This window comes from Musa acuminata, chromosome BXJ1-3 (assembly GCF_036884655.1).
Source record: "Musa acuminata AAA Group cultivar baxijiao chromosome BXJ1-3, Cavendish_Baxijiao_AAA, whole genome shotgun sequence".
Taxonomy (NCBI): domain Eukaryota; kingdom Viridiplantae; phylum Streptophyta; class Magnoliopsida; order Zingiberales; family Musaceae; genus Musa; species Musa acuminata.
The window spans coordinates 28,485,040-28,510,031 of record NC_088329.1 but is presented as its reverse complement, the minus strand read 5'-3'; the positions used below and the strand labels follow the sequence as shown (position 1 = coordinate 28,510,031).

The following is a 24,992-nucleotide window of genomic DNA, read 5'->3' as shown; positions in this document are numbered from 1 at the left end:
CTCTTGTATGGCCATTATTTTAGATCCTAAGTTTTAGAAAGCGATCGTAAAATCTTGTTTACAAGTTCAAAATCCAAAAAACTTCTAGCAAGTGCTTTTAAACCATTGACGACATCCGTAAAACGGGTGTACATGTCAACAACGGTTTCACTTGGTTTCATATGAAATAATTCGAAATCATGTATTAAAAGATTAATCTTCGAAACTTTTAATCTACTAGTGCCTTCATGTGTGGTTTCAAGAATGTGCCAAATATCAAAAGTCGTTTCGCATAAAGAAACCTGATTGAATTCGTTTTTGTCTAAGGCACAAAATAGAGCATTCATAGCTCTAGCATTTAGTGAAAATGTCTTTTTCTCAAAATCATTCCAATCATTCATTGGAAGAGAAGACATTTGAAATTTGTTTTCGAGCATATTCCATAAATTTAAATCAATCGAAACCAAGAAAACTCTCATTCGAGTTTTTCAATAAGTGTAGTTTATCCCATTGAAAAAGTCCCTCTTGAAAGCTGAAAAGAGTCATTTCTCTTGGATGTTAAACCAAATAAGAAATCACGAGGCTTTGATACCAACTGTTAGGAACAAGTCAGCACTAAGAGGGGGGGGGGGGGGGGGGGGGTGAATTAGTGCAGCGGTAAAAATTACGTAGGTTTAAAAAACCTTCGTGTGATAAAATCTGATTTCGATGAAAACCGTTTCAGAAAGATCCTTAAATTGAAAGCATATATAAGTGTAGTTGATTTAAAGCAAGGAAGGCAGTTTGCAGTTAAGATAAATAGCAAAATAGAAATGCAAACCGATTTATAGTAGTTCAGTCATCGTGACCTTCATCCACTCTTCTTATTCCTCTTCCGTTGAGAACACTAGCATCCACTATCGATCTTCCTTTAATAGGCGAAGATCAACCTCCTTCTTACACCCCTCTTCTCCTTTTACTGGGTTTAGGAGACAACCCTTACAAGTACTCACTCCTCTCTCAAACTATTCTAACACTTAGACTAGAAAAGGAGAATTCTCACAAGAGATTACAATAGCATTTTTCCCTCTTTAAATTCTCTGTGCTTGTGTTTGTTAACCAGGGATGAGAGAGGTGTTTATAGGCTTTAAGTTGATTCAAACTTGGAGCTTAAAAAGGTCTCATCCTAGGTTTCTTAGGTATTAGCGGTACCATCGTTGTTCCTAGGTGGTACTACCGTCGCAGGATCTGGTATTGGGCGGTACCATCGCTGGCAGCTTTGCTACCGGTGGTACCACCGCCTAGGAATCCTGGGGTGCTGTTCCCCAGGCGGTGCCACCGTCGGCCAGGATTTCAGCACCCTAGTTGGGCCTTGAATCCGGCCCAAACCATTCCAACTTCTGGCCCAATTGGCCCCTAACAGAGTTGATGGGATTACCTCCCAATCTCAGTTCTAATTATATGCTAACTATGATTCCTAAGACATATTCTAAGCAAGATAAGTCCGATTTCTTCCAATGAGCTTCCAGCGATCTTCTAGCGAATTTCCGACGATCTCTCGGTAATGTTCCGATGGACTCCCGGCAAGCTCCTAGACTTCATGACAATTTTCTTAGCGAGTTCCAACAAGCTTCTTTAGAAAGCTCCTAGACTTCTCGGTTGGTTCCGGCAGAACTTCCATCAAACGTCCGGACTTCCGACGAACTCTCAAACTCCCAACAAAATCACGTTTTTGACTTCGGGACTTCATTTTGCTTTATGCCTTGATATTGTAGTTAATCCTGCACATACAAAAATATACTTCGATCTAGACAATTATTACTAAGCATGAATCATATTGTCTGGCATGTCATTGGTCCATCGACGCTTCGTCTGATTCTTTGGCGTATTGTCCTCTCTTGCGGCCTATTGCCTAATTGGCTAGTTGACCTTTGCAACTCCGATATCCTTGGTGTAATATCCGCTCTTCTTGGTTCGATACCCGAATCCATGGCCCAAAGCCTTCTGTCGATATGTCGATTGATCCTTCGCCCGACGTCCAATCTTCTGACACGTTTTCCTCCGGCCCAACATGATTCTTCCTACTTTAATTATCTCTCTCTTATCGAAGCATCTTACGTCACCCAAAACGTAGATTAAATCATAAACACTTATCAATTGGGTTCATCATCAAAATCTGAGATTCAACACTATTATAAACCAATAGGAGCATAGTCGTAAGGCTCTAAGAATGTCATTGCTCGAGGGTTTTGTAACCGAAGATACAACTCAACGTGATGTAAAATTTCTTCTTTTTTCTCTTGTCAATGATCATTAAATTTTAAAAAAATTATAATAATTTTATTTATTTATTTATTTATTTATTTATTTATTTATTATTATTATTATTATTATTATTATTATTATTATTATTATTATTATTATTATTATTATTATTATTATTATTTTCTCTTTGTTTCCTTCTACTGGCCTTCCTCATGTTAACAATTTTCACGTTTTCAACATGCAAATTGATGTCTGATCATTTGGGTCATTAAGCATTCAAATTTACTTACCTGGATCTGCCTTATAAAGAAGAGATCCCCCGTCTTCGGCTTTTCCTTATCGAATGATATCGAACATTTTCTCATTATAAATATTCATCCTTTTTCTTTTTTTTTGAATCTTTATCTGTTTCCCAAATCAAAAGAGAACCTATCATCATTTGACACCCGTGCGTGTAGGAAGGGCTTTTCCAATCATATTTTGAGTCATCTTGGTGAGATTTGCCTTAGGACTACATGGAATGCGATTCCAAGTTCCTTATCTATAACTTTTTTTTTATTAAAAATATAATTTTGTTAGATTACTTGATTAAGTCTAGTAAATGAACAATCCAAGGGAAATCTCATATCTCGGAGCTTAATTAAGAATATAACAAGGATCTAAACCTCACTTAAAATTTGATTACAAATATTGTTCTCATATTTGATTCATTAATCGATTGGTGTATTATTATTAAAAGGTGAAATAAAAATTTGTTACCTTATGATAAAATTGTGCATTATTTCAAAGAATTTATTGTTAATCCACATTGAATTTTATAATTATTTATTTACTTATTAATATTCCACCAATTGTTAGATTTTGCGGTTGTTATTATATTCATATGCACATGCTTCGATAATTATTTATGCATTTAGTTAAATAAATTAAATTATTCTAATGCATAAAATAATGTTATTCTTATTGAACGACTATTTCAAACCAATACCTCAAGTCAACATGAATGAATGACAAACTTTTGACTCATTATTTAGGTTTATCCTCTTCATTTCTCTATAAATCTAATCAACGATAGTTCAATTTTGGTGCTAATATACATACATATTTGCAATTATACTGATAAAGAATGATTATCTTCTTAGAATCATATACGGAAAACACTCGTGCTTCACGATGTATAAATGATATTAAGTGAATCCTAATTAGTAAATACTTGGATGTTCAATTTGAATATAAGATAATGATCACATCTAAATTTGTAATATCAAAGAGAGATATCTTTATTAATTAAATGTAATTCATATTTCAACCAATGAAAATTTTTATTCCTTCATGCTCAATTCTGAATCCCCTAATGTTTGGTATGATAAACTTGATTGATTATGCCAACTTTATCAATTAAAAAAAAAAACCAATTTTAATTTGATCTCTGATCGAGTAATTAAAAAAGTTCTTTTTGTTTTCTGTTTCCTCCTTCTTTTCTTCTTTTCGCTTTATTTTCCTTTGTGATAGTGATTTCTATGTTTTCAGCATCCAAATAATCAATGACAGATATGTAATTAAAGATTCAAAATATTTACTTAAATAATAAAACCTCCTTTTCTGATTGTAATGCCCCCCCAACCCAACAGAAAGTTAGAGACGGTACAATGTTCTAATCCTATAGGTTAGAATAATTATTACATAATTCCAATCAATAATCAATCTACCATAAATATTCATAACACGCTCAATAAATTAATTACATAATTCCATTAATGGTTGATCCATCATGTTTTTATTGTGTAACTCTATGAAAAAATGAAAGATAATTATATAAGTAAGTCATAACTCAATAAATATCGTGACTCACATGCTACTCAAAACTTACATAAATAAATATTTGCTTAAAAATACATAATTTTTTTATACATTTAATATATATTTTAAAAATATGCATAAATATCAAATACTTTCATATAATTTATAAAAATTTAAATTTTATATAAATTTCCAGGTCATGTTGCTAATGTAAAATGCTTGAATACCAAATCCTTCATCATGCTTATACAATTTATAAAATATCAATTCCATATGCATTTTAAATTATAACTTTCTAATAATACTTTTCAAAGCAAGATGTATTGAAATATATTTTTGTAATGAAAGCATAAGTATAACTAATGTCATATATCATAACATAAAAATTATAGCGTAAAGACAATCATTCATATAAATATAGCCAAAGGTTCATAAGCATAAATATAGTTAAAGTGTACATGTTATAATAGAAGTCATAATACTATTAATGGCTAGCCATATCACATGCCCTTTTCAAAATGGATTCAATCATATATCATTTTTTAAATTCTTTTCAAATATAATATTGAATAGATATTTTTATATAAATTTAGATAAGATAACTTTAAAAATATTTATAAAATAATAAATAATTATTCAAATTAAGGTTTATCGTATCGTAACATATTGCTCGATATATCTTATTGTATTATATATCAATATGACTCGGTACATACTGTATCGATGGTTGGTGGGTACACCAATATGAATTGATAAGACGAATCATGGTTTAAACTATATATTTTTCTAAATTATCAACATATAAATTCTTGTATGTATTTACCAATTTCAAATAGAAACACATACATTAATACTTTCAAAAATAGATTAGACGAAATCCTGAGATACTTTCCTTGATTGCATATCTTTGATAAAAATATATTTTGATCTTTCCTTTATATATATATATATATATATATATATATATATATATATATATATATATCCTTCATAACATAGATATCAAATCATCTAAGTATATCAGAATTAATCAATCAATAATCCAATATACAAATCTAATTAATAGGAAAGGTAGAGAATTGAAAACTATATATATTATAATTTTTCTAGGCTTGATCCGAATCCATTTGGCACCAAAACGAATCCTCAATTATTTTTTTCTTCTTCTTCATCTTCTCTTTTTCTTTATTCATTTTTCTTCTCGTGCGCCAAAGCCATTTCCTCTTTCTCCTCTTATTATTTTCCTTTTTATCTTTCCTTTCCGCTTCTTCTTCGCGTCGTTTGTCCTTTTCTTCTCTTAAATTCCCTCTTCTGCTTTGTTGCTCTCTCTCTCTCTCTCTCTCTCTCTCTCTCTCTTCCTATCTTTCTTCCCTCCACTTCCCTCTTCTTTCTTTCTTTTGGATCACTTTTTTATGATTTAATCCCTATAATTTTTTTATTTATAATCAATTCCTTTGCTAAAATTAGAAATATTATATTTATTATGATATCCTAATTAATCAAATCAGAAGTGAACTAAGATTGATTTATAATGAATATACCATGTTAATATCAATTTAAATATTTTGAATAATAGTTTCGACTTAATAAAGTTAACAAGTCAATGACCTCGTTAGATCGGATTATAATAATTGATATTATAATTGACTAAATATTGAGACATGATGAAAAATTTAAGTAAGAAAAATTTATTCGTACAAAAGACATATCACATCACTAGAGAGATTGTAAGTTATGCCTTACATGCATCACATCGTAGAGTCATCACTGTCTTACATGCATAATACTTTGAATTTGATCGATGTTATATTAAACCTTAACAAAAATATCAAATATTTAAATAGAAGAGATTATAATATCTCGATTAGTCTCGTATTCAAAATAAAATTATTAACTTAAGTTTAAATATTTTTAATCAAGAATCACTTATCTCATTAGATGAGATTGTGATACAGTGACACTAATTTTCCAAACATCATTCTTCTCGTTAGATATATCATCCCATGACTACTAGATTTACCTTAATACCAAGTTAAATATGATTCTAAATTTCTTTTTTACGTAATCCGATTTATTTTCCAACGAGAACATCATGTTCGTTCAAAGAGTCCAAGTTTCCTGCGGAAACCCAAACAAATAGTAGGCTAAAGAAAAGAACAAAAAGTAAGCGAGTGAGATAAGCGAGCGCCCGACATAATTATCTATCGTCTTTTCTTGCGGAATGCGGGCGAGCGGGAATCGCTTCCGTGGTAAGCAAGTAAGTGTCCCTTCTTAGCTTAGCCCACAGTGGCGTCCACCGCCTCCCCGTTATCACCTTTGTTTCTTTCTTTGGGTTGTGGGTCCGCCGCCCATGGGAATTTGCCCAAAGACCGGACCTTCCAACGACACCCCATCTCTCTATGCATTTAGAGAAGCTAAGTGCGAGGAATAACGAGCCTTGTTCTTGGATCAAGCGCCGTTGCAGATGGGGTGAGGAGCGATGGTTTACATGCTAACTCAGATGTATCTCGGATTCGAATTTGTAGGATCAATTATTTTAATTAACCTGAATTTTCTTTTTTCCTGTCATAATTAATTATCAAGTGGTCTGTATAAGGCACTCATTCGATATCGATAGATGTTCTTCTACCCTTCCCCCACTTGCACAAATATCACGGATAGTCACAACCTTCCCGTGCCGTGCCTCCCACCCCTCGTATAACATCTAATCACATGATGGTGTGTGGCCGCCATCATTCTCTCCCAAGCAACCACGTGTAAACAAAAATATCACGCTAAGACTCCTCTATTGTCGATCATCCTTACGGTGGGGCTCTCCTTAACTTACTCGTGTCCAGAACCAGCACCTCATCCTCACACACCAACACACCATTCTCTTCCACTACCAGCACACCACGTGGTATAAATCCGGTTCACTCCGCCCTGGCATCCTGAGGTCGTCCAGGAACCAGGGATGTCCCTCCAACGAAAGTATGCTACGTGAGCCGTACCGCCCGGTTCTAGTCACGTGCGTGATCGGGGCGTTGATCTTTTCCCCGCCTCTCTCTCTCTCTCTCTCTATCTCGCTCTCTTTCTCCCCTCCTGCGAGTCACTCTGCGCCTCTCTCTCTCTCTCTCTCTCTCTCTCTCTCCCGCGAGTCACTCTGCGCCTCTCTCTCCTCCGTCGTCGTCGTCCTTCTTTTTCGGTTTCTTCCGCCAATCACCGTCATCGCTTTCTTCTTTTCTCCTATTAATACCCTCCGAAGTAGAGCAAGCAAGAAGCTCTTCCTTCAGGAGGAACGTCTCTCCCTCTCTCGACTTCTCACACCCCCGCCCCCGACTAAGCGAATCGACATTCTTGGCGTGTCAAGGAAACCTTTCTTTTATTTGCGAAGGTAAATTTCTTAAGTGAATTCTTCGGGGTTCGAAAACCATAATCTCCTCCTCGTTTATTTATACCAGGAACAAAAATTCAGAGATCAAAAGGAAAAAATAATTAAGTCTCAAGAAAAATTGAGCTTATTTGTTTATGGCCTTCTTCGCAATAATTCTAGGGTTCGCCCTCGAGCATTATATAAATCTTAGTCACACTTCCATGACCCTTCGTCCTCCTACTTGATGCGGTCCCTGGAGCTGCAAAGTCCGATTTTAACGTTTCCTGCTCGTTCCGGTTCTTGGTTCCGCTGGACATGAAATAAAGCCGGGCCAGTAGTCTAGACAAAATTTTGATTAATCTTACTTTCTTCATGTTCTTTTTGTCGGAACTGGTGGGTTCAATTGTCAATCTCAACTTCTTGATATTTTTGAATTTTGCAATGCCAAGAAGATCCATGTTCGATCTGATCGGATGTCCTCAAGATTAATTAGCTTCCGTTGAGTTCGTTGATTATGACATTCTATCAAGTCCATGTACTCAAAGTTCAAATATGTGATTTCTAATTATGCTTAGGTCCCATGTCCCAGAATTCCTTACGGCCACAAACTGTTTCAGTAAAGTTTTTGTTTGCGCTTTATGAATATTTTCATATATCAGAATGGTCATGAATTTTTCGTGAGGACCAGAAATACAACTTTCTGATTGAATTATTGGTTTTGATGAGATCCTTCATAGCTTTCTCCCATGCAGGGTACCCTGCATAGACTTTGCATTCACCTGTCCTTTTTATTTCCTACTATATTATTTCTAGAACTAGCACCAAGGTAACTTCTAGATTGTGAAAAGGAAAATATTTTTTGTGGTGCTTGTAGTAGTTCGTGTAAAGCGCTACATTCAATTTGAGCTTCAGTCTGCATTTAATTACCTTCTGAAGTTGTTATTGCTGGGTTTAAGAGTTGGTATATGATACAGGAACATGAGCAATACTGTTGGACACACCTTACCCCAGCAAGCTCTTTACCAGCCTTCTATCAAAGAAAATCAAAGTAAAGCTCGTCAAGGAGTTTCTGCAAACTTCTTGTGTGGAGTTCCATTAGGATCTAAGGTGGAAAATGCAGTGTCATACAGCTCTAGGTCACTGCTTTCAACCGGATCCCTGGGAAAGAAACTCATCAAAGGAATCCCACCAAAGCAAAATCCAAGCATAGTCACTATGACCCCTCGTGCTGTGTTGGCTGCAGATCCTGCTTCAGAGGTGAGTTTGTCTCTTTGTTTTAAAAAGTATACCTTACTTTTTTGACATACAATTATTGCAGACTGTTGCTAGATTAACTTGTAAACAACTATATCTAATTGAGCACCTACCAACTTCATCAGAAACGAAGTACCATTCATACTTTATGCCTTCTGTAGGATATAATTCGTATCTTTCTATCTTTCCTTGTGTTGGTCACAGTCAACTTTCATGCTGCTGACATATTTTCTGTTTCTTTTCTACTCATGTCTCTGGCAAATTTAATTTTGGAATCAAGACCAACTGGCTAACATGTTAATTCATGCTCAGAAGTACTAGGACCTGGCTCACCTTCTCATGAGCATTTAGAACGAAGTCCATTTCATTGGCCATCAATCAAAACAATACAAAATTTGGTTTGATAGAAGATCACAAAATCTTGACTAACTTGTTAGGTTCCATCTTTACAAGGAAGTTGTTTGATTGAAGATCTATCATTACAAGAATTTTTTTTTCATCATATAGAAAGGGAAGCTTATGAATCAGATATATCATAAAATATAATTATTTTTTAATAAAATCTAAATATTTATCTTATATGAAGAAGGAAAGAATAAGTGATTGATTTGACTTGATGTAATTGTATCTTTTCCTTATTTCTGTATATTCCTTTTCTTCTTGTATTGCAGAGTCTATAACAAGGTGAAAGGATATCGCAGCAAGAACATTGATTAAACAAGGAAAGAACAAATGAATTCTTGTTTTCTTTTTTACTATAAGTGTGAATAGTGTGAGGCGATAATCCATCTCTGAAGTGAGTTTGGAAGACTTGGAGTGAGTCCAGAAAATTACTAATTTTTTATCTTTCTCTCCTCTCTTCCCCGATTATCATGCTACCCAGATTTCACCAATACATAATTTTAAAGCCCCCAAATCCCTGCTGTCCTACAATTTTCTTTGACTATATGTGATCCACCAAACCTTAGATTGCTGAAAACCTGATATTCTTGGAGGCTTGAAGCTACCTAGAATTGGAAATTAGTGGATCAACTTCACAATTAAGTAAAATTATTCAAAAAGGCAGCATTCCCAACTCTCACTAGGATCGTCTATAATATAACCTGCAGAATTTTTGGTCGGACCATAATGCGCATATTCCTCACATTTAACTCATAATGTTTTTCTTTCGTCCTTTCACTTAAATGTCAATCCTATTCCATTATTTGACCTAGAAGCTGGTCAATGAGTTTGTGCATCATGAGCATCTGAGAACAAATCTTTCCTTTTTTCTATTATCTCTTTTTCTTTTTTCCTTGTTCCTTACTTGTTATTGACCTTGATAGTCTCTTTAGCATAAGTACTTAGAACTCTGAAAAGAAAAATAACAGAACTTGTGTTCTTGTGCATTATATTTTATTGAAGACCATGCATAAAATGCTACATGTAAATAATTGAAATGCTTAAATGTCTATTTCCTGACAAGTTTTTCTTGAGCAGCTAAGGAGAAAATTCAAGCTTGACACAAATTCTGAATTGGAGGTACTTATTCCTTTTGGTTAATATTTGATGAAATGGAGTTGTTTTATCTTATTCTGATGACCCTGTACAATCATACAGGTTGTTGTTCATGTCCCTACTTCGGGGTCTCCTGTACAGATTGAATTTCAAGTAACTAATAGCAGTGGCTACTTGGTGCTTCATTGGGGTGCAATTCATAATAGAAGGAAGTAAGAAGAGTCTGTATGCTTGCATTACTTTGTTTAACAAAATTTCTTCACCTGAGCCTACTATTGCCTCTTCTTACACTTCGATAAAACTATCTTTTAGTAACTGGTCACTTCCTTCTCGTCATCCTGATGGAACAAAAGTATACAAAAACCGAGCTCTCAGGACACCTTTTAAAAAAGTAAGTTTCTGAAGGTGGTAAATTTTAGTTTATGATTATGTTCTGTGTGCTCAGTGATTTCAGTCTCTAATAAATTCCATATTCATATGCTGCATTTTGAGACTCATCGCATCTTCCATATGAACTGATATTGTTAAAATATTTTATCTATATTTAGTCTGGTTCCACATCATCAGTAAAAATGGAGATTGATGATCCTGAAATACAAGCAGTTGAGTTTCTCATATTTGACGAGTCAGAAAACAAATGGTGAGTTTTCGCAATCCTTGTTGTTTGTCTACTAAATTTGGCATACTCATAATACATGTTTTCTTGAACAGGTTTAAACATAATGGTCAGAATTTCCATGTCCAGTTATTAAAACAGGGCTATCAAAATCAAAATGTTTTGGCCTCTGTAAATCCAAATGTTTCACTGCCAGAAGAACTTGTGCAGATTCAAGCTTATCTTAGGTGGGAGAGAAAGGGTAGGCAAACATATACACCTGATCAAGAAAAGGCAAGTGTTATCTATTTTGTGAATAAAACCATTCAATAAGGTTTAGAACTTTAATTTTAGTAACATGTATGAAGTTAGACATTCATAATCCATAGTTCTTATGTATAAATGTATTGTTGATTGTTCTGCCCATTAGAAAAAGATTTTTATGTCAATGTTTTGAGGCATCTCCAGACATTGGAGAGGTTCAGCCTATCGTTCAATTTTCTTCTTCATGAGAGTCAGCCATATGTATTTGCAGCTATTGGTCTTCTCTGATTTTAGATCTGCAGTTTTAGTTAAACATCATATTTGCTTAATTGGCCTTATGGTTTTCTTTTGCAGGCAAGGTATCCTTATTGACCTGAGTCCTAAATTAACAATTAGCACAAAGAAAAAGCTACCAATCTTTTTAGTTGGTGGTTTTTTGTCATACTGCTCTCATGCTTATATGATAGCAACTACCTTGTCATTGATTCTAGCCCCTTTGTCAAGGTTGTTTAGTTTTTTCATCCTTTTTTTCACAGAACTGAAAATTTGGAACTTTCTTTCTTATTTGGTTGTAATTTCAGGAGAGTACGTAACTTAAACACTATTGCTTGCTCCATTTTCCATTGCTTTGTGATACTCTGGTGTCTAAATTGCTATAACTTAAATGCAAGCAATTACTTGGTTTTCACACATCCATCAATCTTGTTATTTTCTGGATTAGGCAAATGGTATCTATTTTTATTTTGCTGTATACATGTCCATTCCATAAATCCTCATGTATGTCCAGTTGGGCTTTAGAAATCTCCTTCTGTTTGTAACCACAATATCACATTGCTTTTTATCAAAATATTTTCTTGTTTAGGTAGCACTATTCCAAAGAAGCATCCATCACTTGCTCAAACTATATTTTCAACTCAATTTTCGTATCATCTTTAAGTGAAATTTCTTGACATTTAGAAGAAAGTATCTTTCAGGATGAGTATGAAGCAGCTAGAACTGAGTTGCTAGAAGAACTAAGTAGAGGTACTTCTGTAGAGGAGCTCCGATCTAAATTGACAAAAAACACCACTGCTGGAGCGGACAAATCCGTCAAAGTTGAAACTATCAAAAGTGGGATTCCGGATGATCTTGTGCAAGTACAGGCATACATCCGATGGGAAAAAGCTGGGAAACCATATTATCCTCCGGAGAAGCAGCTTGTGATGCTTTTTTGCATGCAACTTAACTATTTATTTGTTTTCCTTTCACCACCTATAAAAATGTTTTTAGAAAATATTTAGTTTCAGTAGCAATATATTTGTTGGTTACTTCTTAATATGGACTTGGTTTGTCATCAAATAGATGGAGTTTGAGGAAGCAAGGAAAGAGCTGCAGCATGAGTTAGATAAAGGAACCTCTCTTGCAGAGCTAAGGGAAAAGATCAACCAAGGGAACATACAAACAAAAGTTTCCGAGCAACTAAAGACTAAAAAGTACTTCAGCATTGAAAGAATTCAGCGGAAAAGAAGGGACATCATGAATATTTTAAATAAAACTGTTGTAGAAATTGCAGAAGAAAAAGTTTCCCACTTACAAAAATCTCCAACAGCACTAGAACACTGGTCTAAGACTATAAGTGAGAATGATGGTGGTTCAATTTTGAACAAGAAAAAATATAAGCTGGAGGATAAGGAGCTGCAGGTTTGATTATTTCTTTTCCTAAAAACTTTGTTAAGTACTCCTAAAAACTTTATTCCTAGTTTGCTGTCTATCTATAATCTTGCTTTCACTGTTTGAAGGTACTTGTAACCAAACCTCTTGTTAGGACAAAAGTTTTTATGGCTACAGATCAGAGAGGGCCACTTATTCTTCACTGGGCATTATCAAGGAAGTCAGGAGAGTGGATGGTGAGTTTCTAACCTCAAATACTTCTTTATTGCTTAGCATCCAATAAAAAGTTGTGCTAGTGACAATTTTGTCATTTATGGGGTGATTTATTAATCATCCAGGTGCCCCCTTCAAGTGCAATGCCCTCAGGTTCAGTATTGCTGGACAAGTCATGCGAGACCCCTTTTACTGAGGCATCACTGGGAGACATGTTTTACCAGGTGTGACCATATTTATTTTGGAACATGGGACAACTTGGCAACATTAAAGAGCATAAACTGGTGCCATAAGTTATGACATCATAGAACATTTAAATCCTTACAATTGACGATGAAAATGCAGTTTAATCTTGAGTTTTTTGTTAAGGAAATACTAATCTAGAAATGATGTAATTAAAATCCTTCATCTAAATAATTCTTCACATATGATGTTGATTTTGGACTTCAGGTTATTGAGATAGAGATTGACAGTGATGATTATGCTGGAATGCCCTTTGTCCTTCGTTCTGATGAAAAATGGATGAAGAATAATGGCTTGGACTTTTACATTGAGTTGGATACAGAAATTACCAAGAGTAAAAGGGTCTCTGTACATTTTCATTTCTCTTAAATTTATTATGGATAAAATCTCACGTGATTTGATATCTTTGTATTTGGATGTTGAATTTTTGTTTTCCTTGTAAATTGAAGGATGCTGGTGATGGAAAAGGCACTGCTAAATCATTGCTTGACAGGATTGCAGAACTGGAGGATGAAGCCCAAAGATCTCTTATGCACAGGTTTATCATCTTTGAATTTGTTCTCAGTTTTCATCTGGTTCCTGTAGGCAGCTTCTTCTAAAACAATTTTTGAAATCTGATAGATGATATAGATAGCAATACACTTTCATAGTACAAAAATATCTTGTTATTAACACATTTATAATATGTTTACTCTTGAGATATAATTCTTGTGAGTGCTAAAAATAAAACAAATGTATGCTAGTACATTGATGACTAAAAATATAGATTATTCTGTCATCTTATCTTCCTTGCATCCGCTAGACTTTTAGTTGCTTCATGGTGTTTAGTTGTTTAGTAAAACTTTTCTGTTCTCAAGCTTATTAACATGATCACATAACATGTGGACCTTGATATGTTGGTTCCTTCACTTAAACACAGTATGTAGGAATTCTTAAACCATAATATATTAGTACTTTGAATTTATCACGATAATAAGCTTGCTTAAAAAGTAATGCTGATCTTTTGAAAATTTTTGCTTTCTTTTCCTTGGAAATTTTGTGGTCTTAATGCTTTCTTTCGATCTTCTGCACCATCTCTAAATTTCTACACAAACTCTAATCTAATCCAATATTCATTCAACAACAAAAACAGTAAAAATGCAAAATGTTCTTTCATTTCTCACTTGCAAAACAACCTGCCCTCCTGTGACTGCTTTTTGCGGGCCATCAATTGCCTAGGGATTACCCTTGCCACAGTCTCTTATTCAAGGGGAATGAAGATTCACTCACCAGAAAACTTCAGAAAGATGCCCACTGCTAGCTTCCCTGTGGTACTTGTTCTCCAGCGATTTACCCCTTGATACACCCATTGTACAGAAAGTGTCAAGAGAACACTAATGGTCGTTAACCATGCTTGACAACAAGTCTTCATTGTGTCATATTAATGTAGGCAGCTGTTCCGGGTTAGAAACTCGGAGTTGTGGGAAGTTGAAACATGGGACCCATTACAAAAAGCTTCTGAGGACAAAACTCTTTAGGTGCAGGGTTGCTTTTCCGCACAGTGAGTGTACCTATGAGGCTTTGTATCTGGATAAAAGTTTGACTTCTCTTTTCTTTCCAGTAAGAAATTTATCTCAATTTTATATTGTTTTATTTAAATTATATAAAAGTCAGGGATATAATTTCATGGACATGAAGGGACACATGTCTGATTTTGGAAGTTTGGCTAGGCTTATAAAGCTTTTGATGCTGGATTGAAGGAAAATAATAACCTATAAGAAGAAACATTGAAAATACAGAAAGCTTGAAAATGCACATTTTTTTCCCTCTTATAGAGTATAACTTCAAGGTCATATAAGTAATTTTCTCTTCTTTGTTCTATTGACAATGTCATGGAACTTAAACAGGAAGGAGCAAAGTACATAATTGTTTAGGTTTTATGTTTTAATAAGCTTGAAACAAATCAGGGAATTAATTTTCAAATCCAAGGACGTTGGAGACAAACATGGTACAACACAATACAACAAAATACAAATCATAATGTCCCAATTATTTGGGGTTGATCTTATTATAATTGTTGAGTTCTATACAAAGTGATATCATATTATAATTAAGAACACAATAGTATTTATTTAAACTTTATAGGACAATCTTTGTAGAAAATGTCAGCCATCTGACAAAATTCTCACTGTCAAAGCTATACTTAATTGTTTATGAATGAAAATATTATTTTATCTGTATTTCCTGATAACTCCACACATTCACCCAACATTCTCATCTCAATGATGCTAGCTTGTTTACCAGCTTCCAGATGTTCATGTTTAGTGTGAATGAAAATTGACAGTTAACTGAAACTATGAACTTGTTATTAATCAAGTGGCAAGGAAATTATTGCTCACTTGATCTACTGTAGTATGATGCTTTATATTTACAATTGCAGTAGGCATAATCCCTAACTATATACCTAGGGAAGCATATCTATGTATTTATCGTGTATCTAGCTAAATGTCAGAAGAAAAAAAAAGCCTTTCTTGATAGATTGAGTCAAGTACTATTTTAAAGAAAAGCCAAAAAATTCTTCAAACTCCAACTGTACTGTATCCTAGGCTGCTCTTGGCATTTAAGCTCTTGGATAACCGTTCGGCCAGCCTATTTCTTTACAGGCATACCTATATGTGAATTTATGTGCAACTATATCATTTTTTTTACAACATTTGTAAGCGATATACACCTTATTTTGTAGTTGTTTCTCCTGTGAGAGCTTTCTTCAGCGCATCTTTTTTATAAAGGAAAAACTAACAAGTTACAGCAATGCTTATCTACTGAACTGGCCACTTCTCATCCTGCCACAGGTTTAATATTGCAGCAGATCTCGTCGAACAAGCCAGAGACGCTGGGCAGCTAGGTCTTGTTGGTCTTCTCATTTGGATGAGATTTATGGCCATGAGACAACTCATTTGGAATAAGAACTACAATGTCAAGCCACGGTACCTTTTTTCTCAAAATCCTTCATATTATAACCATTACAACAGCAAAGCCGTAAGTCCCAACTATTTGGGGTCGGCTGCATGGATCTTTTGCCACCATAAAATCCTTCATATTGTAACTAACAAGATAAATTGTTTATTTTATAAATTATTCAACTCCTGGTTGGTTTGAAAGAAAGGAATATTAGACCAAGGGAGCAGTCAATAAAATATCAATACACAATATTGGGGAACAATGCCCAGGTGATAGCTCCAATTTATTTATTGTCATCAAGTTGAGAAACTGATCCATGGGATCCATGGAATACCTGATCCATGTCCTTCTGGGCCCCAAAGTCCATCTAACAAGTGTTGCACCTTGAAAACTTAAAAATATTAGGACGAGTACGACTGTCCTCTTTATCCAATTTCTGTGTTCTCTAACTCCCTCTCTACATTCATTCCCCTCATTCTAAGATATCATATTTTGTTGCTTGGTTTCCATAAGCTTAATAAGAATAAATTAATTACTGCAGCAGATTCTTTCCTTGTTGCTACCAATTCTCAAAATTCTATTTTTCTTTTACCTTCACAAACCACCTGAGGCCTGAAATAATGAAACATCTTCACCACTTATCCGGAGATCAGCTGTATCTTGATACATGCAGAATTATAATTTTCTAATTGCAGTGAGATTAGTAGAGCTCAGGATAGGCTTACAGACCTTCTTCAGAATGTGTACAAAGACTTCCCACAACATAGAGAGATATTGAGGATGATCATGTCCTCGGTTGGCCGTGGAGGAGAAGGTGATGTTGGGCAACGTATACGTGATGAAATCTTGGTAATCCAGGTATAGTTGTACCTAAGTCAAGCATGATATTTGTAACAATGATTTGTTCTGAAATCGTGAAATCACCATAACTCTTTTCATTTTAGAGAAATAATGACTGCAAGGGCGGACTGATGGAGGAATGGCATCAGAAGCTCCATAATAACACGAGCCCAGATGATGTCGTAATCTGTCAGGTACTTGATATATGGATGTACTATGAAGGTTGACATCCTATGTTGCAAGAGAAAAGCTGAGGTTTCTTTTTGCAGGCACTTATTGATTATATTAAAAGTGATTTTGATATCAGCGTATACTGGGAAACTTTGAATAGAAATGGTATTACCAAAGAACGTTTACTAAGCTATGATCGGGCTATTCATTCTGAACCAAATTTCAGGAGGGATCAAAAGGAAGGTCTTTTACGTGACCTAGGAAATTACATGAGGACTTTGAAGGTCAGTAAATACTTTTTTCTTCAAATGCATTTTGTCATGGAAATTTCTTGAATGGAATTTCTTTTGCCTAAAAGACTTCATAAGTTTAATATTTCTGTCACTGTAACAGCACTCTGTATGAACATGATAATCTAAGTTTCCTTCTTTCTCTTATGCTTAGGCAGTTCACTCTGGTGCTGATCTCGAGTCTGCCATTGCAACTTGTATGGGATACAAGTCTGAGGTAATTGTCTTGTTTGACACTTACGCTCTGGCAACTTCTTATTCATGATGTCTGATGGAACTTCATTTCATCCTTTTCAGGGTCAAGGCTTTATGGTTGGGGTTCAGATAAACCCTATAAGGGGTCTGCCATCTGGATTTTCTGTAATTATCTTGTCTTTATCCTTTTGAATGATTACTGAGGTTTTCCACTTTGATGTACCAGCTGTCTTTGAACAGGACCTAATGGAATTTATACTAGAACATGTTGAAGACAAAATGGTGGAGCCTTTGCTTGAGGTAAGCATCAATATGTGCAAGGCCTTTCTCCTTCCTTTTATAACACAACAGAGAATGAATCATTGAATTGTATCAGTAAGTTTGAGTTTCTGTTACATAAATCCTCTAGTCTTCATTGTTGCTGAACAAAATTTGTAACCTCAAAAGATCAGATACAAATTAGGGAGAGTTCTATTTTTTGACAAAGTATTAATCCCAAAAATTTGGCCCTGCAGGCCTTGCTGGAAGCACGAGTGGAACTTAGGCCATTGCTTCTCAATTCCCATGAACGTCTGAAGGATCTCATCTTTTTGGATATTGCCCTTGATTCTACTGTAAGGACAGCAGTTGAGAGGGCATACGAGGAGTTGAATAATGCTGAATCGGAGGTCTTTCACCTACCTTTACATTTTAATGCTGATTCTGTTATTTATTTTTCTGTGGTGTGTCTCACATTTTATCTTAGATGAATAATGTTAAAACTCAGATGCGTGCTTTCTGTGCCAGAAAATAATGTACCTCATCACCTTGGTTCTTGAAAATCTTGCATTGTCTACAGATGATAATGAGGATCTCATATATTGCTTAAAGGTAATCTACTATCTAGTTTTATATCCTCATATATCATTTATTACTAAGTGAACCTTGCATTTAAGAATAACCCATTCGTCACTTTGTTCTGAGGCAAAGAAGATCCATTCATCACTTATAGTTTACTTTTGGAAGATATCTGGATACCTAAAGCAGCAAGTGATTGAACACACAACTAGTTGCTTTCAGATTGATTTTAAATTTCTGAGTTATTACATATAATTAAAATATTTTTTTCTTCAAGTCTTAGTGCTTTTCTTTTATATATTACAAGTGAAAAATTATGTCAACTGGAGACCTAATTTTGGACTTTTGACAAGATAATAACTCTCTCTGACCAATCTTTTGGCCCTTAATTATGTAAACATCATCCTTATGAAGGCTATGAAAATGACACTTAAGTGCAGGTTTAGAATCTTTAAATAGAGGAAGCTGATATGTTTATGCTGATCAATCCTGTGCCATTTGCACCCTTGTTCATACCATATAGCTTAGGATTTTAATTAAGAAACTACTTCTTAGTATTGTCCATTAGTGAGTTACTCTAACCTTGTATTGCTCTTAAAGGGGTGGAACCATGCACTGGAGATGTCTAAGCAAAAAGATGATCAATGGGCACTATTTGCGAAATCATGTCTTGATAGAACCCGACTTGCACTATCAAGCAAGGCAGAATATTACCATCAAATTTTACAACCTTCAGCTGAATACCTTGGATCATTGCTTGGTGTTGAACCGTGGGCAGTATGTAAATTAAACAGGTTCTATTACCTTGGGAGTCTTAATTGAACTTGAGGTTCACATTGGCAAGGACTTATTTTTGTAGGCAAGCATATTCAATGAAGAAATTATTCGTGCTGGATCGGCTGCTTCTTTATCAGCACTTCTTAATCGACTTGACCCTGTCCTTCGGAAAGTGGCACATCTAGGAAGGTTGGTCAAAAACTGCATAATTTCCATATTTATTTGATAACAAACATGGTCGGTCATCTTAGACTTAAATTATAGTTCAACATTTGGTGTTTGGAAGCATATTTGATCTAGTATCTTCTGAATATTAACTTGGATGAATTTTAGGTTCTTTATATTTTAATTCTACTAAAAATCTATGACTGGATGGAACAGTTGGCAGGTCATAAGCCCTGTTGAAGTTACTGGATATGTTGATGTCGTAGATGAATTGCTTGCTGTTCAGAATAAATCTTACACACGGCCAACAATTTTGGTTGCAAAAAGTGTAAAGGGAGAGGAGGAAATACCAGATGGCACAGTGGCCGTGTTAACACCTGATATGCCAGATGTTCTATCTCATGTCTCTGTCCGAGCTAGAAATAGCAAGGTTCTTAGTTAACTGCTTTTGAATGATGATGAATTCTTATTTTCTACAAGTTTTGCTTGATCATTTGGAGTTCTTGTTTATGGCTTCGACACTATAATGTTGCCACCATGCAGGTCTGCTTTGCTACATGCTTTGATGCCAATATCCTGGCTGAATTTCAGAGAAATGAAGGGAAACTGTTTCGGCTACAGCCCACATCTGCTGATATAGTGTATAGGTAATTTCGCTGCTGTCATAATTGAACTAATATATCAGCTGAAGAAAAATGAAGTCTGATTAGTTACCTTCTTCTGCACTAATACAACCTGTCTTTTTACCCTTAAATGTTATAATTTCTCCATGAAATTAGTTGTTAGTTTCCATATCAATTCATAGCATCTCTTAGTATAGTAGTGGTACATGAATTTCTTATTATGTAACCTTTTTTTTATTCTATTTTTTGTGTCCCATTCAGTGAGATAGACAAGAGTGAACTTGATGATATCAGTTCAGCTAAAGATGGACATGATCAATCATCACCATCTGTGACTTTGGTCAGGAAGCATTTTAGTGGTAGATATGCTATATCAGCTGACGAATTCACCAGTGAAACGGTGTGTTTCAAATCAAAAATTCCATTTTTGAATCAGATCTTTTTAGCACAATAATTGTGGTGAATTTGCATTGTGCTATTTAAGATAATTTAAAGTGAGACTACCATAAACTAGAAGTTACATTGAATGTTGGCTTTGGTTACAGTGTTTCCTAAGCAACCCTCCTCTTTCATTTGCTCCTAGGTTGGTGCCAAGTCACGAAATATCTCATTTCTAAAGGGAAAAGTACCTTCTTGGGTGGGGGTCCCTACATCAGTTGCTCTACCATTTGGAGTCTTTGAGAAAGTTCTTTCAGATGACATAAACCAGGTAAGTCTTGTATTTTTGCTGCTGTCTGTGATTGTTATTGCTATACTGTATTGCTGGAATTGATATACTTGTTTGTATTGCTTGAACATTGTGGTTGAATTCCATGAACTTTAGGATAATTTCTTAAAGTGATTTATTAATTTATTTTAAATTTGACATTCCATAGTCATGCACAAACCATGAGATAGTAGCATGTATGTTGCAGATTAGTAGAAAGTAGTTCATCCTTTATCCATCTTAATTGTTAGTTCATGTTATTATTGTGCTCTAATTCATAAGCATGTGCATCAAATGTTTCTTTTTATCTCATGAGTGAAATCAGTCCCATCTGGTTACCGGGAAATGATACTTCAGTTAGGTTAAATGTCTTCTATCAACTTGCAAATGGATGTCATGTATTAGTGTTTTTTTTCATTGTGACACTTCAATTTTTTTAATTCCTCATGTACAGGAAGTAGCTAGCAAGTTGCAGATGCTGAAAGAAAAGTTAGTGTTAGGAGAATTTGGTGCACTTGTTGAGATACGAGAGATAATTTTGCAGCTAGCAGCTCCACGAGTACTGGTAAAGCTATTGCATCTATTGGCAGGCATCAGGTTTACTACAATACATTTTTCAAAAAAAAAAAAAGTTTTATTAGAATACATAGACAGAAATGTCAAAGAAAAAGTTGGCTCAAGTTGACATTAGACTGCAGAAGTCAAGAAGATATTTTTCTCTTTGCCATAGAAAACCATGTATTTTGTGAATTAAGAGTGTTGATTGCATGATTATGAAAATAAATTAGTCTGAATTTGATATGCAGTGAAAATTTTGTATAGCATGTGACCGAATAAAGTCAAGCCCATTCGAAGCAATTAAAAATTTAAAACCCTCTACACATGTAGACTAATTTGTGACTTCAATTCCTTGTTATTAGGTTGATAAATCAATGTGTATGGGTGTTCTACATTCTTTGTGTGGATATGTATCTAAATATATGTTATTATGTGTCAATACACTCATATGTGCTAGTCTATACGTTTATATGTACTTATATGCATGCACTAACTAATATACGAATGTCCAAAGATTTCATAAGGATGCCATTTTTATGTTTTAACTTTATAAAAGAACTTGCTTTATTAAGAAGTTGTGTGTCGAGAAAGTCCTGCATACATTTCATTTTTCGCATTCTTAAGTCCTTGCTAAAGCTTAATGTGTTTGGAGAAGAATACCAAGAAAGCTTGGTGATATTAACATTTGAATTTAATATCAGCTGAATTTCACTACTCTTATTATCTGCTTATTGAATTTCATGTTTTTCCCATTTGTGTTATGGAGCCAAATTTTATTGTTGATATCTGCATCAATATTATTTCATTAAGCATCAAAACATAACAGTGGTGCATAATTCTGCTTCAGGTACAAGAACTGAAGGAGAAAATGGAGGGATCAGGAATGCCATGGCCTGGTGATGAAGGTGAAAATCGATGGGAACAAGCTTGGTTGGCAATAAAGAGGGTAAGGATAATTCCAACATGAAAATATCATAAAGATCTCACTTAATGCATCACATTGGTGGTGTTATCAAACCGGGTTTAACATGTTGAATATAGAGTTGTCAATTTAAGAAACAGAGACTTTTGCAATACTAGTTAGTTGTAGTGATCATTTCCTTTTACTTAGTGATTTTGTTTCCATTAGGAAGTTTATGCATATAAATTCACGATCTTGCTCTTCCTGCATACTCTGGACTAGTTGCCATTGAAGACAATCTTTCATATTCATATCCCGTAGAAACAACTTCAGATCATTCTCATATAGTGTTGAAGTTTCTATTGTATTTGGTGATATACCTAATCTGACAATAAGTGAATATTAAAGTACTAACCCCTGTTGGTCCAAGGGACAAGAATGCTAGGTTAGCTAAATGATGGTTATTGGCAAGGACACAAGGGAACCTTGCTAAGTTTGTTTCAGCATCTGGATTCTCCATTACTAATTCATATGCAAACTGAGAAGAGGAGAGCGTGCATCATTTGTCAATTATCAAATCAGTTAAACTTAAAATTCTTGTTACTTCAACCAGCACGTTAAATTAAGATGGCAAACTTAATGTTTTAAATAAATCCTCTTAATAATATATTTATGTTGCATCAAGTTTCATAGCAGCTTGATTATCTCATCCTCTAAAGGCTTATTATATTATTTTCTAACCACTATCTATTGTCTCACCAAGGTATGGGCTTCAAAGTGGAATGAGAGGGCATATTTCAGCACACGGAAAGTAAAGCTAGATCATGATTACCTATGTATGGCAGTGTTGGTTCAAGAAATCATAAGTGCCGATTATGCATTTGTCATTCATACTACAAACCCATCCTCTGGAGACTCATCAGAAATATATGCAGAGGTAAGCATACAGTTCAAGAGACAAGCTCCCAACTAAATTAAGGGATCCTCACTTTATATTTTTTTACTGATAAAGGTGGTGAAAGGACTTGGAGAAACTCTTGTTGGAGCCTATCCAGGACGTGCTTTGAGTTTTATTTGTAAGAAAAATGATCTCGATACTCCAAAGGTACAAACAACACTCATTTTTGTGCAGTTTTCTTATGACATTTAAGAATCTTTCTCATGAACAAATCTTTTCATTTTTAGGTACTTGGTTACCCAAGCAAGCCAATTGGCCTCTTCATAAGAAGATCCATTATTTTTAGATCTGATTCTAATGGTGAAGATCTAGAAGGCTATGCTGGAGCTGGTCTGTATGACAGGTCAGATCATTTGTTCCTTTATGTTCAATTGTAGTTTTTTTTCAACTTAATTAGCTACTTTTACAGTATTATATTTGATTGCGTTGGCATTGATTATTTGTTTACGATCACAACGCAGTGTGCCCATGGATGAGGAAGAGAAAGTGGTGCTCGACTATGTATCTGACCCATTGATCATGGACAAAAACTTCTGCAGTTCAATCCTCTCCAGCATTGCACAGGCAGGACATGCTATCGAGGAGCTCTACGGCTCCCCGCAGGACATTGAAGGTGTTGTCAAGGACGGGAAGATTTATGTTGTCCAAACAAGACCGCAAATGTGACTTATAAAACCACCACAAATGGACATTGAAGGTATTGTCAAGGATGGAAAGATTTTGTTTGGCCAAACAAGACCACAGATATTATTTATAGAACCACAAATATGAGAGGATGGAGGTCTATACTCCATATTCTTTCAAACAAATTATACGACCAGTGCATTTAGATGTTCTTTTGTAACAGGACAAAGATATCGAGTCCTTTTAGTATTATTTATGATCGGACCAATAAATTGTGGTGCACCCTTGGGGATTGAATACCCGAGACCTACAAAAATGCCTTCTGGATAGTCAACCGTGTAGATTGTGATGGCTTGCATACACGATAGACTGCATTGTAAAGACATTTTAAATAACAATAAAGATAGTATGTTTTTAAGTTATTGAGACTTGTACAGGTAATTAATTATCTTTTGATTTTTCCCTTGCTTTTGCAACTTCCATCTCGCTTCCTATATTTTGATTCTTTTTCTAGCTTTATTTTCTTTTCTTTTCATTCATCTTTTGTTATACATCTTTTATTATTGGGCGATTCTCTTGAAAAAGTTTCACTTTTGTTGCCTTTGCCCTGTTGCTGCTGTCGTCCTATTGTGAGTCCTGTCTTTCTCCACCCTGCTTCTAAGGTAGCTTCTGCTCTTTACTCCCAATGATGCCCTTCATCTTTACTTCCAACATCATCGTCGAGATAGTACCTTGGACTAGTTCGATTGAATTGTCGTTGGAATACTGTTTCGGGTTGATTCACACTGTTATAGAAATAGTGGTTTATCACACTATTATAGAAATAGTGGTTTAGGTCGATTTAATTGTGTTGTCATCAGAATAACGCGATCGATTCGACCACATTATCATTTGGGTCGATTTGGTCGTATTATCATTAAAATAGTACTTTAGGTTGATTCCATCATGTTACTATTGGAATATCTCTTTGGATCATTTTGATCATGATATTGTTAGAATAGCGCATTGGGTCGTTTCGGCCATGCTATCATTGGGAGATAGCGCCTTGGGCTATTTCGGTCGTGGTGTCATTAGAATAACACCATAGATTGTTTCGATCATACTATCATCAAAATAGTGCTTTGGACCATTTCGACCGTATTGTCATTAATAACGCCTTGGGCCATTTCATTCACATTGCTATTGGGAGATGCCCCTCGAGCCAATTTAGGTTGTGTTATTATTAAGAGATGCCCTTTTGTAGCGTTTTAATCGTGTCATCATTGAAGGACACTATATGATCAAATTTTACACCATTGTAGAAGGATGTTTCTTGG

The 24,992-nt window shown here is 34.9% G+C and overlaps 1 protein-coding gene and 1 long non-coding RNA gene across 4 annotated transcripts; both read left to right on the top strand.

The window, feature by feature from the left end:
- Positions 1 to 7,090: 7,090 nt before the first annotated feature.
- Positions 7,091 to 24,098, top strand: LOC135624295 (alpha-glucan water dikinase, chloroplastic-like). Of its 3 annotated transcripts, none has more exons than XM_065127765.1 (34): positions 7,091 to 7,396; positions 8,350 to 8,632; positions 10,109 to 10,150; positions 10,229 to 10,338; positions 10,439 to 10,517; positions 10,675 to 10,766; positions 10,838 to 11,015; positions 11,960 to 12,184; positions 12,327 to 12,665; positions 12,764 to 12,871; positions 12,974 to 13,072; positions 13,299 to 13,433; positions 13,541 to 13,629; positions 15,923 to 16,057; positions 16,727 to 16,889; positions 16,976 to 17,065; positions 17,141 to 17,326; positions 17,487 to 17,549; positions 17,630 to 17,672; positions 17,754 to 17,827; positions 18,043 to 18,195; positions 18,314 to 18,397; positions 18,965 to 19,141; positions 19,224 to 19,330; positions 19,523 to 19,736; positions 19,850 to 19,953; positions 20,191 to 20,329; positions 20,513 to 20,638; positions 21,090 to 21,200; positions 22,041 to 22,139; positions 22,858 to 23,031; positions 23,107 to 23,199; positions 23,280 to 23,395; positions 23,514 to 24,098. In XM_065127765.1, the coding sequence occupies exons 2-34, from the start codon at positions 8,354 to 8,356 to the stop codon at positions 23,716 to 23,718; spliced, it is 4,431 nt and encodes a 1,476-aa protein (XP_064983837.1). In that variant the 5' UTR covers positions 7,091 to 7,396; positions 8,350 to 8,353; the 3' UTR covers positions 23,719 to 24,098. The 3 variants fall into 3 exon arrangements, with proteins under 3 accessions (XP_064983837.1, XP_064983828.1, XP_064983845.1); XM_065127756.1 differs by having other exon boundaries at positions 7,092 to 7,396; positions 17,630 to 17,692; positions 17,768 to 17,827; XM_065127773.1 differs by lacking the exon at positions 11,960 to 12,184 and having other exon boundaries at positions 7,092 to 7,396; positions 17,630 to 17,692; positions 17,768 to 17,827.
- On the top strand, positions 13,638 to 14,690 carry LOC135624305 (uncharacterized). The gene is made up of 2 exons (XR_010491642.1): positions 13,638 to 14,401; positions 14,521 to 14,690. It is a non-coding gene; the product is annotated as an uncharacterized LOC135624305 (long non-coding RNA).
- Positions 24,099 to 24,992: the final 894 nt, after the last annotated feature.